The 21,119-nt window shown below is 42.7% G+C and overlaps 1 protein-coding gene across 4 annotated transcripts in view; it reads right to left on the bottom strand.

Moving 5' to 3' along the window:
• The window catches only part of SSBP2 (single stranded DNA binding protein 2), a 342,830-nt gene extending 339,844 nt beyond the window's left edge, over positions 1 to 2,986 (bottom strand). Inside the window, exon 1 of one of the 4 annotated variants that reach the window (XM_003920795.4) lies at positions 2,766 to 2,986. In XM_003920795.4, the coding sequence (XP_003920844.1) occupies positions 2,766 to 2,827 (62 nt within the window). In that variant the 5' untranslated portion in view covers positions 2,828 to 2,986. The remainder of the gene's footprint in view (positions 1 to 2,765) is intronic. The other 3 variants (XM_010340775.3, XM_010340761.3, XM_003920793.4) reach the window with 3 other exon arrangements.
• Positions 2,987 to 21,119: the final 18,133 nt, after the last annotated feature.

The following is a 21,119-nucleotide window of genomic DNA, read 5'->3' as shown; positions in this document are numbered from 1 at the left end:
TTTGCAGAATGTTTTTGTTAAAATGCACATATTTGTTACTGAAACAAATTAGTTCTGTGATTTTTAAGATAAGAACAGTTCTAATGAGCTTATTAAAGGAGAATTCTTCACCTTTTATAATCTGCTACCGTAAAAATTAAGAACAAAAATTTGGTGACATCCATTTTAATGATGACTTCAAAATTCCTATCTTCAGATGTGAGTACATTGTTGCAGAATAGTGGCATTAAAGTCCCAAGTAAACGTAAAGAGAAAAATCGGGAGATTAGATCAACTCTCCCACCAAAATGAAATTGTTTATTCTGTAAGACAGAATGTACCTCGATGTTTGTCTTAGATTCAAACAACATTCAACTAGAAATTAATGCAATGACAACCCAGAACAGTCATTGTCAATTCTTCAAAAGCGGCCTCTTCACCTATATTTAGTTCATAAGGCAAACCAGTCAAGAATTCCTGCTGCCAATTGAAATGAATGGAAGAAATATATTTAAATCAAATAGCACCATCTAGCAGAACCCTCATCTGCTCACAAGAGTAGATGTTACTTGGTGTTCAGTTTGGTAGATTTGACAGCAAAGTGGCAATAATTTGTTTTCCTGATGGGAAATCACAGAATTAGAGCTAGAGAGGACTACAGTTATACAAGTTCCAACTTCCTGGTTATTATCTGAGAAACTAAAAAAAATGTAAGAAGTCATCAGGATACTGAGTGGGATTCGGCTAACGTACACCCCTTCCTGGGAGTTCTCCTAAAATCTAAAATTACTTTGATTCTCAAATTCAGTCACCCCCAAAATAAGATCATACCTCAATACATTTCAGTTCCTTCACTCTAATGTGAAATTCAAATATTCTGTAATCATTAAAACATCCTCCTTCGTGTGTTTTTATCAGACACATTATAACAAAATGATTACTGCACACGAATGAGACTGCATTTCAAAACTTCAATTCTAGTAACTGCCGTTTCTTAACCAGGCTATAACGCTGCTCGTCTTTTACATATTCCTTGTCACAGCAACAAGATCCTGAACGCAGCTCAGAAAACATCTCTTGGAAAAAACCAAACCAGCCTCTCTCCTAATTTTTTTTTGTTTTGCTTTGCTACATCAAGGCCTGATACCTCTAAATCCTATGGGAATTGAGTGTGTTGCTGCCAACACAAAGATTAGGAAATGTTCCCATCCCTAGGGCACCCGAAACTTTCAGGGGGAGACTAACTGCCTAAAGCAAAGAGGAAAACTCAGTCGCCTGCGCATTCGGTTTTTATTTATGCAGCTATTTCTGTGCGCAAGGTAACCAAAGTACCTTTGAGAGATGCTCTCAGACTTTTCGCCTGGTCTGAACCACCCTCAGAAAGACGGGGTGCGTTCATTGACAAGGATAACCCTGACTCTCAGAGTTTAAGTGGTTACCGGGAATCACTGTTTAATCTGCTGCATAGTCAAAAAAAAAAAAAAAAAAAAAAAAAAAAAAGACGGGGGGTTCTTCCTCAGTGGTCACAGTCACTATTCGTTCTCATTTTTAGTAACAACCAAATCACCGTTACAAGTACACAAGAATAGCAGCAAACCGCTCTGCTTTGCAGTGTGCCGTGACAGTGGCAACCTGGGCAGGAAGGGGCTCTGTTCTCGCCAGCCGCCTCCCGGGCTCCCACCGAAGTTAACACCTGTATCTCCCCACAACTGCAACCAAGCGGCTCCTTCCCACCTGAACGCGTCTCCCCTCCCACAAACCCCTTTTCGGACCACTGCCCCTCCCGCCGCAGCTGCCCTCCTCGGCGCCGGGCGGCTCCCACACCTCCCCTCCGCGCGTCCCCGACCACCGCCCCGCCGGGTCAGCCCCTCCCGCCGCTCGGGGACTGCCAGCCTCACAAAAAGTTCGCCCGCCGCCGCCGCCGCCGCGGAGTTGGGTCCGCCGCGAGAGGCAGAAACGCCGGCCTCCTCCCACAGACCCCGCTCCCCGCCAGCACAGTTTGGCTCCCCGGGAACTCCGTCCCTCTCCGACTCCCAAACTTCAGCGGCGCCTGAGGCGCCCACCCGCCTCCACCCTAGCTCGGCGCCGCGCAGGGGACCGCGGGCGCCGAGTCCGTCGCTAGCCCAGGAAAGCCCGGACGCCCACCCGGCCCACACCCGCACACGCCCTCCGCGCCCCGCGCGCGTCTCCGCGCCCCGCGGGGCCCCGCTCGGCCGCTCCACGCCCGGCTTCCGCCCGCCGCGCGCCCGGCACCGCCGCCCTCGCCTCGCCCCGCGCTCGCCGCCCCGAGCCCCCGCGCCCGGGCCCCCGCCGCCGCGCTCCCCGCGCCGCTCGCCCGACCCCGACCCCGGCCGGCCCGCCAAACACCCACGTTTCCACCGCGCGCCTTCCTCCACGCAGCCGCCCCTGCCGCCACCCCCGGCGGCTCCCCGGCTCCCCGGAGCCCAGGACCCCAGCTCGAAAGTTACTTTGGAAGGTGAACCCGCGGGTTATTTCCCTCAATCGCCCAAACAAGTTTCCATCCACACCACCAGCACCACCGCCGCCCCTCAACACGCCCGCTCCCTCCCGCGGACAGCCCCCTGCGGCCGCCCGCCCCGCGCCCGCACCTCCGGGAGAAGCGCCGCTCCCCGCACCGCACGCCCCCACCGCGGCACCCCTCCCCCTGCCAGCCCACCCCCGGCGTCCCCGGGCGGAGAGTGTCTGTGTCTCCCAGAGTGTGCGAGTGCGTGCGTGAGTGTGCGCGCGTGTGAAGGCGGAGGTGGGTGAGAAGCGGAGACACTTACTTCTCCCGGGCCTGGCTGTCGGACGGGACGGCGCTGCTGTTACTCTTGCCTTTGCCGTACATGCTTGTGCCGAGAGCAGCTCCCACTGTCACGCACCTGTCAACCCATCACAGCCTCCCCGGGAACAGCCCCGTCCCCATGGCGACCCACGCAGCCACCCCCACTATTGGCCGCCCCACGCCAAAGCTCCGCCCCCTTCGCCCGGGCAACGCGCGAGACTGACAGGCCTCCCCCTCCCTCCGGCCTGCCGAAGCGCGCGGTGGCGGCTACAGCCTCAGCGGCAGTCTCCTCCCTCCTTCCCTCCCTCCCCGGTTCCCTCCCTCCCTCCTTCCCTCTCCGCTCTCCTCCCTCCACCCGCTCTCCTTCCCCCCTCCCCCCTCCGAACCCGGGCGCAAGGGGGGAATTAGAAACTGCTCTAGAAGGATTTTAAACAACTGGCTGTTCTCTCCGCCACCACCCCTCCCCCCGCGCCGCCCGCGCTCGGCTCCTCACTGGAGAGAAGGCGCCGGGAGGAGGAGAAACTGCGGCCTGGAGTCTCCGGCCGGAGCCGGCGGAGCTGGAGCCGTGACGGCCCCAGACTTCGGGGCGCCCGCCGAGTCCACAGACAGAGCAACGGCCCCAGACGTCCTGGGGCCCCCACCGGCCCCTCTTTCGCTCCTCTTCTGTACGTGACCTCGCTCCGGTACCCACGACTGATTTCTGCCATCCTCAGCCCTACTCCCTGGGGTGTCGCCCCCGCCCAGTTCCCGGAGGGCCGGCTGACAGGGGACACCCGCGCTGTGCCCTCGACCTTCTGGCTGAGCGACCGAGAGCGACGCGCCTTCCCTCCTGGGGGGACACTGCGCCTCTGGCCCTCGGCGCCGCCACCGCCGCCGGGCCGCGCCCTGCTCCCCAGGGGAGTACCTGGGCTGGGGTCGGCCTCCTCTGTGAGAGGTGAGCGGACCTCCGAAAGAGGCCCGGTGACCTCCAGCTCGCACCCCAACCCCTCCTGGCACGGAGCCACGCGGCGCCATGGACGCCCCGCCAGATCTGCCGCAGAACAGGGCCCCAGGTTTCCCCACCCGGCCTGGTTTCACAGTTTGGGTTGGTGATGCCTGTTCATCCTGACCCCCGGAGTGAAAAAGGCCGGAGAAGGTCTTGAAAGACCTGCCTGTCCTTGCCGGTTCGAGTAGGCCCCAGCTCGCTCCAAGGTGTACAAAGCTGTGCCAGGGCTGAAAGGCTGCCCGAGAATGTTTCTGTGTCCAAATCCCTAATCCCATTTCAGTAAACGCGCAAAAGTTTCTGAAACACACACAACCTGGTTCCCAGTAGGTTCTGCATCCTTTAGCTTGTTGAGATCCTTGGCTGTAAAATCAGACGGGTGCAAGTGGAGTTAGAAAGAAGATGGGCTTCAAACTGGGAAGAAGGGTACAGATGGGAGTGGGACAGGGCGACATCTGGAAAGGATGAATAGACAAGAAGTAGCTGTGGAAGGACAGGGAAACAGGACTCGCGTGGACTAAAGTACCGTTCTATTCCACACACATTTAGTAGTAGGATTATAAAAATGCATATGGAGCTACAGAGGAAAGAAATGGGTGTGAGCATTCACAGAACTGATGATAGGAATAAAACATCAACAAAAGGTTAAGGAAGGGCAGTTAGCAAAAATGAGGTCGAGAATCAAAAGCGGAGTTGGCAACGAAACATAAAACTGGGCAAAATAAAGAGGAAGGACTTTCTATACTTGTGCTAAGGAAAAAGGGGGGGAAAACATGGGAAAAGTGAGGTATACAAAGATGAAAAGACTAGAAGATACAGGATTAATCAAGAAGCCATAGAATGTCATAGCAAAAGATTAAAAATACCATAGAGGACAGACATGGTTTTAAAAAAACACACAAGATACAAGAAGAAAAGCACTTTTATTAAAAGGACAAAAAATCAGCCAATCAAGGACATGGGGAGGGGGAGTGGGGAAAAAAATACACTGGCTTAAGTAGATTAATTTCCAAGAGAAGTGATTTGCCATTTCTAACTTCAGAATTCTCCTGTCTGTTTCTAATGACTTACAATGATTGGGTGGTTGGGATATCGCATTCATATTCTCCTTTCTCTTTCTAATGACCTGCAATGATCGGGTGATTGAAGTGAAGCTGAGCCAGTCAGCCTCTCCTAATGAACTTTTGCTCAAATGTGTATAATGTTGCCACAGTTTACAGACTCAACTTCAAGGTTAGCATTATGTAATTTGTTGTTCGATTATCTACTTCCATGGGCTTTAACACAGAAAATTTTTAGTATGTCAAGGCTCCATCACACATAGAATACTCCCTCTAAAGATGCTGCTCAGAGAATGCTGTCACTTCCCAGAGAGCTCTGGCAGCTTCTCAGCCACCCTCCTGCCTGCCCCTGGAAAAATGAACTAAGGATGGTCTTTGTCCTACTACCCAAAAACAAAGTAGGCATTATCCTTGCACTGGTGTTGGGACTCATCTTAACTATGCTTCTCAATCATGGCACATTAGAATTGCCTTCATTTTCATTGTTGTTGGGTTTTGTTTGTTTATATACTAACTGGATCAGAAACCTTGGGGATGGACCCAAGTACCTGCATTTTTTTAATAAGCTCCAAGTGGTTCTTGTGTATAACCAAGGCTGCTTGCCTTTGCTATTCAGTATCCATTTAAAGGCAGCCAACCGGTACCACCAGAGTTTAATGTAAGACTTTTAGGTTGTGAGACATTAATAGATGACCCTCCTCAAGTAAGGCATTAAGACATCTTTACAGTGTGCTTTACTTTCTGCCGCCAAGTCAACAAACTTGTTAGTAGGATGAAAATGTATGCCCATATGTGTTCTCGTAGTGCAAGACCACGAATAGCTGTGGTTTAATTTCCTATTTCCTATAGAGAAAGGAACATGAAGAAAGAAAACAGAAGAAGCTATTTGCTGTCTACTGCTGTAATTTATTCATTTGATTGGTCTTTACCCAGATTTGTTACATGTAAAAGTCCTGTGGGTAATGGCATATTTTCTGATGTTTAAAAAATAAATAACTTATAGATCTGCACAGTAGGGTATGGAATTTAGAACAATTTGGTCTTAGTCTGTGGAAAGAATAAAATGCTAAAAGGTCTTAGTTCAGAACTTGCCAAGTTAATGTCAGAGTTACCTTTACAAGAATGTTCTCATCTGACAAATATACAAAGTGAAAACATGACTTTTATATGTATATGTATCCTATATATAGTAACCTTAAAGCTTAAGTAATCAAATCAATTATCATTAAAACAGTTCAGCAGCTACCTGTACCATCTCTGTTTTATTTTCCTCTAAATGTTTACACATGTAAATAAAATGCTTCTTTGCCCTTGTTCAAATTATTTTGAGTACAAAGAGTGTTCTTTGCATCAGCAACTGTATCTCCTGGGACCAATATTGTAATTAATGAGATTTGAAACACATATTCAGAGCCAAGTTTGAGATCCCAGACACAGAATTGAAGATCCATTGTTTTGTTTTGATTTTTTTTAAAAAGCGGGAAAAGATAGGAAATTTAAAGCTTCCTAGTGTAGAGAATCACAATGTATTTTTAGAGTTTGTTTTTTTTTTTAACCCACATATGAGATTGATTAATTTGGGGGGGCCTGGATTTGGGATAGGAAAACACTGACCAGCAATGCCACCAGAATGGAACATTTGCATTTGAGGTTGATTTTTTTTTTTTAACTTTATTCTTTCAGATGTAGAACATCACAATAACTCAATCATTAGTTTTCTCCTCATCCCTACCCCCATTTTTGTTTGGGCATGTATGCACAATTTTCTCTTTCTGGAACCTACATCTAATTCTTGGAAGTCTTTATCACTTTAAAACAGGCAGTTCATTTTACTCCCCTGCTCAAGCTCTAGACTGACTATACATTTCTTTGATCCCAATTTTTTTTCTGTAGAACATTAAGGTTAATAATGTCTACATTTTTACAGTGTATGGGACCTCAGAAAAGATTTACTTGTGTTATATAGAACAAAGAGAACACCTTTTTATCTTTAAATGGAAGCTAATCATGAATTTAGTTATGTGCGTCATACAGAACATTTAGTTTATTAACTTGAAAAAACTCACTTAGAAATAAAAATATTTAGAAAAACTATTTAAACATTAAAATAAATTTTCTTGTTTGAGAGTAATTCCCCCCCCAAAAAAACTTCTATTAATCGTTTCATAAAATGAATCAGTTATACAAATAATAATTGCATTCGTACCACTTTTCGTTTCAAATCATTTAACAGATATTCATTCATGATTACTCAATACATCCCAGTTAATTAGATTTCCCTAACCAGCTTGTTAAACTCGGTAAACTGAGTCCTAGATATATTCATTAGCATTGGCTGATCCATAAAGAAAACAGAACTAGTTCCAGAAGAACTCCATGTTCCTGGCCGGCAGTCCTTTTCCCAGACCGCGAAGCCACACCTCTTTCTCTCAGAAGTGACTATTCCACCAAGGAATGTGAGCAAGCTCTAAGATGTTTGTCATTCAAACTACCTTGTGAAACTTCACTCCCAGGCAGAACAGACCAGCATACTCAGATTCATAAAATGCTCAAATGCCAGGTACCAAAGGAATGAAATGAATAGTCATTGCAAAAATAATACTGTGCAATTTAGTCACTTACACCAGAATAATAAATGAAGTTGGGCCTCAAATTAACATTTTTGAACACACTATTATTGGTTTAACATCAGTTAATCTGAGGCAATGACTGTTTACTTAACCTATCGCCCTGGATTTTTAAAATCCCAATTTACATATTCATAAACACTTACCAATGTGTTAGGAGACATGGTGTGCGGATCCACCAGTTCCAAAGAGTTCCGGCCCTAGAGTGTCTAGTCTTTTACAGCACTACCAAGAATGTGAAGTTTAGTGGCTTAGAATAAAATAAAATTATCCTGATACAAAGAATTATACATAAGCTGAAGATCAAAAATGGAAAACCAGGGCTACCATATATGGCAATTTCGTATACTGTAGTGTTTTGCAAAACAAATTCCAAGTGTTGTCCTGTGCACTGGCTGGATTTTTGTCATTAAATGTTAAGAGTTATGTAATAGCAAGTGTGCCAAAGAGCGTTCTTTATTCAAAAGTATTACTACTTTTTTTAGTGCATTCCTAAATCTTCACAATGCTTTTTCACCTAGTAAGGTTATGCCAATATGATATCTTTGCACTCTTGGAGCTAACAAAAGCCCCAGTCTCAAGAGGGAGGCTACACAACATTCCAGGCAGTGTCATTTCCTTCTGTTGGAAATGGAAACAGAGAAAAAAACACCTACTACATTTGCTTTTCATAATTTTCCAACATAATCAGACCCTCTTAACCAAGTATGGCAGGAAAGAAAGATGACAATATATTATACTACTATGCATTTTATTTGCCTTTAGATCATTTTAAAATAAGTGGTTAAAAATATATTATGCCAAGTAAAATCTGTTTAAGACAAGGGCTGAATATTGCCATTGGCAATCATAAGCTGTAAGGTATAAACAATCTTACCACGGTCATATACATCTGTCAAAGACATAGAGGACACTTAAAATTTGGGGGTGGGGGATTACTCAAAAAGTCTTTGAAACTAACTGGGCTATGTCCTATGTATTACAGTATAATAAGTACAGTAGTTTCTGAAAATTTATGTGTATTCCACAGTGGCAATTCCCACCTGCCGGCACCATCATATACCATGAGGTGATACATGTACAGTCAGATTCCTCATCAGATTTTACAGTGTCATTGTCTTTAGCTTTTCAAATGCACAGGTTTTTCTTTACACCTAAATTCTTCAGGCAGAAAACAGAAGGATCCCCCTGCTATATGGTGCTGAGGTATTGACAGTAACAGGGCAAATTCCCACCAGCCTTGCCCAACTTCTAAGATCCATGTTGTCTGTGGTTTTGGAGGACCATGTTGAGGCAGTTAAGAAAGAATATATTTTGTCTAATGGTTGGTCTGCTACTACTATTCTGTATTTACCTCCTGCATGTCCTCCCTGTAAGTCTCATGAGATTTTCAGTTCTTTGAGGAGAACCTTAAGCAATGTCTACAACCCTGTGGATCTGACTTGAGGCTAAAGTTGTTGCAACTCTCTGGGTTAAAGATAGTTTTTGCCAAAGATACTAACCTCTGGAATATTCCTCTACAGTACTGTTATTGACACTGAGATGCCCAGAAATTAAAGGCTCGGGAGCACTATATCCATTTATCCTGGCTTTTCAGCCTGGTCTGGTTTCTAGAAGGGAGATAGCAAAGAGCACACTGTGGTGATGAATTCAGGTAGTCTGGGGAGCAGTGTGGCCCGCCGGGGCAGGCCGAGGTCAGGGCACACTCTCTCGTCACTCTGAAAGAGTTGTCCCTACACCCCAACTTTCCCATACTGCTTCCTTTGTTTTTGCCTTGGCATCTGTGTCTTTTTAGGATATGCCAGTTCTATTTATAGTTTGGGGTTTTTTCTTTACTTTAAAGAAGCATTTCTCATTCGTGACACAAGAAGACACATCCATGCACCAGGAATTTTCTGAAGACCTAAGGAGCATACCAAAGGATAATGAGCAGGTGATGCACAGTACTCCATCTTATCACCTTATCTTCCAGTTTCTATATGTTACTATACATATTTCCTATCGTATGTATGGCATATATGTGTGTTTCATATGTATATAAGATATGTAATGAATATACATAACCTTTCATATATATGTAAGATATGCAGTATTATATATATATATATATTAGTGGGAAGTTTAGTGGGAATATATGAAATTGGCCAGGCGCATGGCTGACACCTGTGATCCCGGCACTTTGGAAGGCCTAGACAGAAAGATTGTTTGAGCCCAGGAGTTCTGGAACAGCCTAGGCAACACAGAGAGACCTTGTATGTACAACAAATTTAAAAATTAGCTGGGCATGGTGGTGCACGCCTATGGTCCTAGCTACTCAGGAGACTGAGGCAGGAGGATCACTTGAGCCCAGAAGTTTGAAGCTGCAGTGTACTATGATAACACCAGTGCACTACAGGCTGGGCAACAGAGTAAGACCCCGGAGAGAGAGAGAAAGAGAATGAGCCAGGTGCGGTGGCTGACACCTGTATTCTCAGCAGTTTGGGAGACTGAGATGAGTGAATAGCCTGAGGTCAGGAGTTCAAGACCAGCCTGGCCAACACAGTGAAACCCCATCTTTACTAAAAATACAAAAAATTAGCTGGGTATGGTGGCAGCTACTAGGGAGGCTGAGGCAGGAGAACCCAGGAGGCAGAGGTTGCAATCAGCCAAGATCGCACCATTGCACTCCAGCCTAGAGAACAAGAGCAAAACTCCATCTCAGAAAAAAAAGAAAGAGAGAGAGAGGCAGAAGGAAGAGAGGGAGGAAGGGAAGGAGGAAAAGAAAGAGAAATGAAATCACTATTTTTGTAAGTCAAAGGTAGTGACTGCTGGCAACATCAGATGATGCAACCATGCAATAACTTCAGTTTCGCATCCCATGCTGCAGACTCCTTATGTGTTAACATGAACTAACATGTATTAAGCTCATACAATGCGCCTGGCACTAAGTGTTTTACCTACAGTGGTGTTTCAATGCTTTTAACAATCCTTTGAGGCCAGGCACCGTGGCTCACACCTGTAATCCCAATACTTTGGAAGGTTGAGGATTGCTTGAGTCCAGGAGTTAAAAAACAGTCCAGGAAACACAGCAAAACCCCATCTCAAAAAAAAAAAAAAGTTTAAAAATTAGCTGGGCCAATCCCATTACTGGGTATATATCCAAAGGATTATAAATCATTCTATTATAAGGATACACGCACACAAATGTTCATTGCAGCACTGTTTACAATAGCAAAGACTTGGAACCAACCCAAACGTCCATCGATGATAGACTGGACAGGGAAAATGTCGCACATATATACCATGGAATACCATGCAGCCATAAGAAAAAATGAGTTCGTGTCCTTTGTAGGGACATGGATGAACCTGGAAACTATCATTCTCAGCAAACTGACACAAGAACAGAAAATCAAACACCGCATGTTCTCATTCATAGGCAGGTGTTGAACAATGAGAACTCAGGGATACAGGGAGGGGAGCATCACACTCTGAGGTCTGTGGGGGGGACTAGGGGAGGGACAGGAGGGGTTAGGGAGTTGGGGAGGGATAACTTGGGAAGAAATGCCAGATACAGGTGATGGAGATGAAGGCAGCAAACCACATTGCCATGTGTGTACCTGTGCAACAATCCTGCATGTCCCGCACGTGTACCCCACAACCTAAAATGCAATACACACACACACACACACACACACACACACACACACATATGTATAAATTCTCTGAGCATGGTGGTGTGAACCTGTAGCCCCAGCTACCTGGGAGGCTGAGGTGGGAAGATCACCTGAGGATCAAGTGAGTCGTGATTGTGCCACTGCACTCCAGCCTGGGCAAAAGAGTGAGACCCTATCTAAAAAAAAAGAAAAAAAAAAAAAAAAAGAAATCCTGTGAGGTAGGTATTATTATTTGCGCATTTTTTCTGACTCACACAACCAATAAATACCCAGACTGAGGGTCACACCCAGCCTCCCTATCTCATCAAGCCCTCCAGGAATCTGATACACAAATTCTTCCAACCACTTGTACCCCTTAGAGTTTGCTACTTCATGTACTATGATGCTAGAAGGACAAACTTCTCTGTGAATTCAGGTTGGGCTAAACACATTTGGGCCATTCGAATAGGGCTTATGGCTAGTACATCAGCACGGTCAGCCCCTAAACCTCCTGAGTAGGGGGAATCAGAAACACCAAGCTACATCCTGCTTTATTGGAGACTTATCTTTCCTCAGGTCCATCATTTCCTCCCATTTCCACTACTATAAAGTGAATACTTTGGCTTCTTCAATAAATTTCTTCTTCAATATTTAAAAGACGAGTTTTCCTTATTCCTACTAAATTGATCAGTTCATGTCTTCTTTCCAATCTTCACTGTATTCACTCTTCAAGTCGATCACATTTCCCAGTTCCATGTGGCTGTGTGATCTGTGGTACATAAAACCTGAAAACAGAGAGCTTTGTTTTAATTCACATTTTTCATAGGAAAAGGGAAATCTGGGCATTACCATCCATTTACTGGATCACTGCAAATAAAAGCCCTACCTCTGGAAATGGTCAAAAACGGGTCCCCTTCATCTAAATCAGCAGGTTGCAATTCCCTTTAGGTTTTTTGTTGTGTTGTTTTCTTTTCTGTGTGGTTTTCATTTCCTCATGGATTATTGTAGTTCACTGTTACTTTTTCTTCTTGCCTTGTTTTTCTGGCTTCACTTCCTCCTTCTATTGTTATAGCTGTCTTTTTCCTCTCATCACATTTCCTGTTGCCTTTCCAATTCAGTGGGGCCCCATCCAAATCACTCACTGCCTGGCTCCAGAGTCGTCTCTTGGTCTTAGGAGAACAGCAATCTTATGCCAAATAGTTCCAATCCCTGCGGAGTCAGAAGAAGAATCCCAGGGACTCAGTACCCCCAAATTTTCCTTTATTGATTTGATACTAGAATGAAATTCAAGTATGCCTAATTAAGACAAGAAAATATTCATCCTCTTGGCTTCCTAGCCCCAGACTATTCTGAACCCTGGCAGCACCAACATCCATCAAATCAAACAATGAAATCAACTTTGGTTACTTAGCATAATAGAAATAAACTTGTAATATTCTATTAGTGAAGGATCAATGTCTCCTGTCTTGAAAATAAACATCAGAGCTTGGCCTCAACATTTATGTAGCAGCAGGAGACCATTATTTTGTGGCAACATTCGATTACATTGACATCAAGACAGATTTATTAAATTAATAAATAGTACATGATTTTCAGCCTTTCATTTCCAACCCTCACCACCACCCTTCCCAAGGTGATCTTCTGAAATTCTTCATCCATTTGTTGACTTCTTATTATCTATAACCTCTATTTCTTTTTTGTTATTTGTCAGTTTATATCCAAATTAACTATTTTAAATACCGATTTTTAGATAGAAAATTTAAATTGGTTATTAAGAACAAAGTAAACAATAAGAAGATTCATCAAATTGTTAATTGTCAAAATGTTTCACTGGCGTGGTATTTGAAGAGTTCTTATTTCAGATGTGCTCTTCCAAGTCCTAAATGTGGCTAATGGCAAAGCTCACAGTTCTTGCTGCCTCTTTTTCTAACTTCCAGCCTCAGGGCCTTTGCCCTGGCTATTTCTTCTGCCTAGAATACTCTTTTTTGTGCTCTTTGCATGGCTGATTTTTTTTTTTTTCTCCTTATTCAAGTCTTCTCGAAGTTCAATTCCACAGAGAGATTTTCTCTGAGAGTCCTTTCTAGAGTGTTTAGTGCCTGATCCGCGGTCACTCCTCATTCTGTTGTTTCAGTTTATTTTCTTTATAGTCATATGTCACTATCTGAAACGTTCACGGTATGAATTACTCATTAGCTTGCATACGTCATAGAGGCAGCCATCTTATTTTTCATCTCCAGAGTACTAGATCCCTATGTCCCAAAACCCAGAATTGTACCTGGTACAGTGGCTCTCAATAAACAAATATTCGTTGATTGAATGAATAAATGAATAGATTACTCTAAAAATATCATACAAGATTGATCTGAGACCTTATCTGTCTTAGATATTTGCCGCATGCATTCTTTCCAGCCCTCTACCCTACCCCCACCATCTGGGGGCTCCTTGTATTCTTAGAAACAACAGTGATTGAACAGAAAGTGTCAGCACACATTTAGATTTTAGGTTTCTGCTCATACTGCAATTTATTGTTCCAGCATCTAAACCAATTTAGCAGAGTTCTGGTGAGCAGGACACGAAAGAGAGAAATATTTCTCTCTCTTTTCTATCATCTCAGATCTAACTTGCTTGGAGTTCCACGTGGCTTAATGTTGCTGACAATAAGGAAACAAGTAGCACACAGTCAGCAGATTAAGTTTTCAGTAATAAGCTTTCATCATGTCACTCTCCTGCTCAAAAACCTCAATACAGCCCCACTGCTTATAGGATAACTTCCTCTCCCCTCATATTTGTATCCAGTGTGATCCATCAGCACCTACAGCTCTGGGGAGATTGTAGTTACTTATGCATGTCTGTCTTCCTTATAGGGTATGCACTCCTTGAAAATAGTCTGTTCATTCAAAGGCATTTTGAGATTACCTATATGTTGAGCTTGGTATGGGGAAAATACGTTGTTGAGGAAGTCATGTCACTGCTTTCAAGCCCCGGAATTATCAATTCAGTTTGTGCCTTGTTTTGGGGGAGCTATTTGCTAATGTTTCTAGAATTAAATTTTAGTCCCATTTGTTGAAGTCTGATGACCAGATCTGAATTCCCTGTTCCACCAATTATCAGCCGTATGATCTTAGGCCAGTCATTTAACTTCAGTTTCATGAACTACAAAGCAAGATGATGTTACTAACTACATATTAGTGTTGTGATGAGGATTAAATGAAAAAATGCACATACTGGGTTTAGCGCAGAGCTTAGCGCATCCTAAGTGCTTAGTAAGTATTCATGAGTGTTTTCTCCTCAGTGGAGCTTGTCTGTAACCTGCAGAGTTTGTAACCACAAAACCACATACCTGATGCATACAACTCTCCTTACCTTGAATGGCTTTCCCTGTTCCCCTCCAACTCCAGCTCCTTTGTCAGCCATTCTCTGCACTTACAATTTGTGTCAGATGAGAGCCGGTGTGTTCAGGGTGGTATGGCCGTAGACACAATCTGTATCATACAGACAGGCTGCCTTTTACTAGAACTTAACTTTTCCTGTGTCTTTTTGTCCCAAGACATAAAAACAGGGATATAAGAGCAGAGATAATGCTGTGATTTTCCAGCAGTGCCCAAGATAGTTCTGTACTCATAGAATGTACCCGCTAACTCATTTTTGAATGTAGTGAATAGTATATGTAACACCAAATTCAACAGCCTTTTTATGGGTAGCAGTTAGTCATTGTAATGACATCCTTTTGAATTTCACAGATTTAAGGGTGAAAACTGGAATTTTGATGTCATCTAATCACATCTGCAAAGGAGTTTCCACAATGTCCCTATATTCCAGTAAAGAAATTTTTTCTTATCTTTAACTAGTGTTATGACTTAAGTACTTTTCCTCATTGAATCGGCTGTAGCAATGGGGGAAAAATTAGTCATCATTCTCCTAATAATAAGCCTACATATACTTCAAGACAGTCATCAAGTAATCCTCTTCTCCCAAATGAACAATCAAAATATTTATTTGCATAGCTAATATCACAAACAGTCTCGGCAAACAGACAAAGTCACTCTCCTGTGAATACTATTAGCTTGTAGTTCACGGTTTAGGTGACTGCTCTGGAGTGAAATAAAAACATCTTCAGAGACTTCTACTGGTCAATCAACACTTCAAATATTTTTCTAAGCTGCTCATAGTAATTGCAATCTTTTAAGCATTTATTGGTGGTAGAATGGAAATACAACACCAGCAGTATAGTCATCCATTCAACAAACATTCACTGAGCACCTACAGTATGCAGTATTGAGCAACACAGTGTTTGCTAAGCAATGGAGGGCTTGCGAAAATTTATAAGAAGCAGTAGCAGCCATAAAGATGTTTAGAGAAAAGGCACAAAAATTTCCTGAGTATATATTATGGGATGGGCACTGCACTAAGTCTTGGGGTATACAGATAAAATTTCTGACTTTGAGGATTCCATAGTCTGGAGGGGAGTATAAGAGTCTTATATGTTCAATATAGTCTTCTAAGTGCTGTGAAAGATGTTAGTGGCAGTGAATACTCTGGGCCACAAAGAAATACCCACACCTAGAGCTTGCTTTATGCTTGAGTGGAGCATTAAAGGAAGAATAAGACTCACCTTAATTAAAAAAAAATTAATAAAAGTAGAGAAGGACATTTGAACAAAGGAAGAAGCATGTACAAAGGCAAAAGGGGAAGGGGGACCATGCACATACCAGAAGCTACAGGAAATTTGCCGGGAGTGGGGTGATTGTGAGGCAGTTGTGCAGAGAAAGCTGGAGGGTAAGCAAAGACTGATTTGTGAACAGTTTTCTAAGAGTACCACAAAAAAGACTGGATTTTAAATCCTCAAATAGCCTTGGGGAGCCAATGGAGGATTTTAAGTAGAGAAATGACCTGATCAGATTTGCAATTTAGAAAACTTACTCTGAAAGCTGTGTGGAGAGATAGAGAGAGACAGGAAGCCAGTGGAGAGGACAGCACAAGAATCCAAGTGAGAACTGATAAAAGTATGAGTCACGCTAGGTAAAGTAAGGAACAGAGAGGAGAGGATTGCATGAGATCTAAAGATTTCAAAAAGCTGGGACTACTGTGTGCGCATTTCAAAAGAGTGGGCAAAGATGATCTATTTGACCAACTTCTAGCAAGATAATGTTAATTAAATACCCATAGATTTTACATAGACAAAAAGCATTTACTTTTATTACAATGCATTTACTTATATTGCCTATACATGTCCTTTAGCTGTAAATTATTTCACATGATAGAACCAAGTACTTTTGCAGAACACATCTTTTTAATAATAATGGAAGTTGATGAGGAAATAGACATTTTACTCTCTTCAGGTTTCTAATATATAAAGAGATTCCTATAATTCTTCCTAAAAAACAAACAACAAGGAAAACACACACACACACACACACACACACACACACACACACACACACACAAATAAATTAAAACAGCAACCAAACAAAAGAAAAAATTATTTATAAAAAGATAGATAGATTCAAGACAAGGAACATTTCAAAATTCAGACTTAGATGATTCAGACCTTGACTGGAGAAGCCTCCAGATCCCATGCTATTCTCCTGCTGTCTTGGTCAGGTTTTCAAAGGCAGACTGTGAGATGAGGATGGAATACCATATGTTTATTAGGGATCAACCTTATGAAGGAAAAGTGAAGAAAGTGGAATTGGACAGAGCAAGACATTAACAGGACTACAGGCCTGCCGACACCTAAACCAATCTGGCAGAGATCTCTGGAGCACACACTGGCCATCAGAGTGTCCCTTTTCTGGCCAAAATGTCCTGGTCTTTACATCCCAGCCTCACTTACTGACTGCCAGCTGCCCCAGGGAGGATGTAATCTCTGCAGAGGTGGTTTTTTGCAACTGAGGCAGACCTTAAAGATATTGACACTCCCCACAACAGAGTAGCATGTTTTTTTCTTAAAAGAAGATCGCTGTGCCTCCCACACCTGCACACCCCTGTTTGGATGGCGCTCAAACATAGAACCAGGCCAGATTCTTGGCCTTGGTAGAACTATATCTAGATTGCTCCAGCCAGATGGCTACATCTCCTATACTTAGAAGTACTATTTTAGAATTATAGAAACATGAAAATTGTGTTGAGAAAAGAATCCAAAATTGAGTTTAAAATCATTTATTAATAATAAGATGCCAGTAGGAATGAAATGAAAAAAGCAGAAGTAAGTTAATACTAATATGAGGATATTGTTTTAATACTTTTCTGTGTACATAGTGGAAATCACAAAATAAGACATACAAAGCAAGCATGTAGGTTCACAGAACTAGAAGGAAGATTAGAAAGTGATACTGAGCCCTCCCGAACGCTAAGAGCCAACTGTGGTTTTCTTCCTCCAGTCACTTACAGCCTCACCTGAGGGACTTTTACCAGAACACTTAAATTCTCTTTGCTTGCCTCACTAATACCTGAACAGTATTTACAGCAGGAATACTATCATGTAGAAATAAGACACAAGGTACAGGATGGAAGTGGAGATAATTTTAAAAACCAACAGAATGACTAAATGAAGTCTGGCTCATCAGTGTTTAGAATATCAGTCTTTTTTAACAACATGGTAGAGTGAGACAGAAAATAGTGAAGATCCTTAATTGTGATTCCTGTAGCTTGGTACTATGTACTGAGTTCATAAATTCCTCATCCCTCAGAATTTATCTCTACGGTTAAAACTCATTGATTTAGATCCCATAAATTTGTGATGTTGCAGTAATACAACATTATACTGTATGTCATTCTGGCTGAGAAAATATTTTACTATTATTCCCCCTCTTATAAAGCAGGGCCTACTAATCTTCTTCAAGTATATCTCCAGATTCTAGGCCCAGCAATTATTTCCATACTGTCAAGGTGGTTATGATCCATTATCATGGCTCAGTAATGACGTGTATGTTTTTAAACTAATTGACTTACTCTTAGAAAATATGAATTTTTTGGCTGGGGGCGGTGGCTCACTCCTGTAATCCCAGCACTTTGGGAGGCTGAGATGGACTGATCACCTGAAGTCAGGAGTTCAAGACCAGCCTGGCCAACATGGCAAAAACCCATCTCTACTAAAAATACAAAAATTAGCCAGGTGTGGTGGCATGTACCTGTAATCCCAGCTACTTGGGAGGCTGAGGCAGGAGAATTGCTTGAACCCGGGAGATGGAGGTTGCAGTGAGCCGACATCACGCCACTGTACTCCAGCCTGGGTGATAGAGTGAGACTCTGTGTCAAAAAAAAAAACAACAAAAAAGGATTTTTTCATAATATGCAAATTATTTAGAAAATTACAAATAGCATCAACTTCAAAAAATGTATTTTTTACCAAAATTTGGTATGGGGTTTTCTGTTCTACTTTCATATCATAGTTCCCATTGTAACCCCTTTCCTAACCCAACTAATGGGGTTCTGCCTATAGGCCATGCTGTATTTCAGAGGGCTCTTCCACTCAGGCCCCAAAAAATCAGATTGGTGCAATAATGCTGGTGTGAAAAGAGAATGGAGGAAAAAGGAGGAAGGAGGTTCAGAAATGGGTAAATTATAATATCTAAATTAAACATATATAAACACATATGTGCCCCCAAATATCTCAAGCGTAACCAGGCCAGGCCAGTTTCCCACAAACACTTTGGTCCTTGAGTTTCTCTATGACAAGCTACATTACTTGCCTACGGAAAATAATGCACATAAAGCTACCATCTTAATAACTTTAAAAAATTCTAACAAATTAAGTTAAATGCTTTGATTTTCAGAGTATATATCTGTAATGAACAATTACATTACATGCCTGTAACTTTTTTTAATTGTAAAGAGAATCTTGGTCGTAGGCACAGTATCTATCAAGAGTATAGCAAGAAGATCCCTGTGGCCCTTGCCCTCTATCACAACGAGTGCTGCTAGCACTGGGCACTGGACACCAGACCATCTGCCACTGTCGTCCCCCACAGCTAGAAGCTCAACTGTCACCTTTGCCAGAAAGTAGTTTCTGTGAGGCACCTACTTCCTCTCATTGTTCTCTTCCAAAAGAACTTCTCCTCCAACCAAGGTGTACTGGCTGAGCCTAGGTCACATGTGTGCAAATATATATACATATATTTAAGGGTGCAACTTTGCTATAAGAGAAGCTGGGAAAGCATGTTTGGGGCTCATACTTTGGAAAAGCCAGACTCCTGCTTTGGGCATGCCTGAAACACAGAAAGGGTGTTCAAAAGGTAGTAAGTGCCCACGAAAACCTAGGCATGTATCTGTAAGAGTGAAATGCAACCAGCCGGGTGCAATGGTTCCCGCCTGTAATCTCAGCACTTTGGGAGACTGAGGCTGGGGGATCACCTGAGGTCAGGAGTTCAAAACCAGCCTGACCAACATGCAGAAACCCCATCTCTACTAAAAATACAAAAAATTAGCCAGGCGTGGTGGCACCCGCCTGTAGTCCCAGCTACTTGGGAAGCTGAGGCAGGAGAATTGCTTGAACCTGAGAGGCAGAGGTTGTGGTGAGCCAAGATCGAGCCATTGCACTCCAGCCTGGGCAACAAGAGCAAAACTCTGTCTCAAAAAAAAAAAAAAGACTGAAATGCAACTAAATACGGACCCTAAAACGTGTGCATCAAATTACCCGTAGTGAGTGTAAAATTTTCCCAATTGTAGAATTAGGGGAAATACTGGTATTTCCAGGGGAGCTAGAAAGTCATCTGAGCACCTATTGCTGATATCTTTCCTTGTGCCCCGGACTGTTCCAGATGACAGGAAGTCCCTGCTCAGGCCCCTGGCCGGCTTTTCTCCACGAGCTGACCCTTACTACTGTGCAGAGGTAAGCTGCCAGGCCAACAGGGACAAGGACCCACCTACATAGGCACAACGGCTCTCCATTAACAATCTGGAAATGTAACTGGCACACAGTGGGGAAAAGAAGAGATTTCCAGCCTTGTTACTCTTTATCTCCTAATTATTAGGTAAAGGGAACATTATAATTGAGTTATGAAACAACTAAATAAAAATAGAATACCTGACAGAGTGGCTTTACAAGACGTTTCTACATGAGAATAAACAATGAGTTCTTTGTAAAGCTTAAACAAACAGGTTAGCTTTATTCTATAAACTACAGTCTCTTGTTGTAACCAGACTCATGCTTGTATTTGTTGACATCTTGATTTATAAAAACCTGAACAAGTTCAGTTTCAATAATTCTTTTTGTTCAAGCAACACAAGAGAAGGGGGAAAAAGATTGATGTCCGCCCCTAAAACTGGCATATGCAAAAGTTTTAGAATTCTCTTTGTTCAACTCTGGGTCAGATTTCATGAAAAAACAAATGAAATTCCTTTTGCTCCTATTCTTCATGCATGTATGGAGGTTTGTGTTCCTAATGAGCACCAAGAAGCTTCCTTGCACAGAACTTTGTCTTTGAAAGATAAAATAACCTGTTTCCCTCCACTCTTGTCAATCTTGTTTCTCTGTTACTGACACCCACTCCTCAACCACAACAAAAAATGTGTGCTAATTGATTCACTGTCGAAAAATTCAATTTAATACCTAGAATTGGTGGTATGTACTAAGTAATCAAAGTTGAACCTGAAGCAGGGGAATAAAGGGGACTGGGTTCTATTATCATTTTTTAAACACTGAATCACTGTGGGTAGGTAAAAGCATGATTAATTGTGTTCATGAAACGGCAAACAAGTGGTTCACCATATATTCAGATTAATGAATTTGGTTTCATAATATCCTTTGAGACTCTTTGTTTAACAAGAAAGATAACAAATGAAAGTAGTAGTATATAAATAAAACAATTTGGAACTCATGTAAGCCATGCTTATTCATAAAATGTGTCTTTACATCAAAAGATAAAAGTAAAAAAAAAAAAAAGGAATACTCAAAGTACAGGGTCTGGTAAGGGAAAGCAACCAGAAGATTTAAAGAAAATCTCTCTATTTATGTTATTTACAGAGAAACTCCCCTTCTCCAAGCAGCCTGTTATCCTAAATGCATGTGACTCTTACAGTGCAGTGGCCCTCTTATCCGTGTTTGCCTGTGGA

This window comes from Saimiri boliviensis, chromosome 1 (assembly GCF_048565385.1).
Source record: "Saimiri boliviensis isolate mSaiBol1 chromosome 1, mSaiBol1.pri, whole genome shotgun sequence".
In the NCBI taxonomy this organism is placed as follows: domain Eukaryota; kingdom Metazoa; phylum Chordata; class Mammalia; order Primates; family Cebidae; genus Saimiri; species Saimiri boliviensis.
This window is presented reverse-complemented; position numbering and strand designations above follow the sequence as displayed.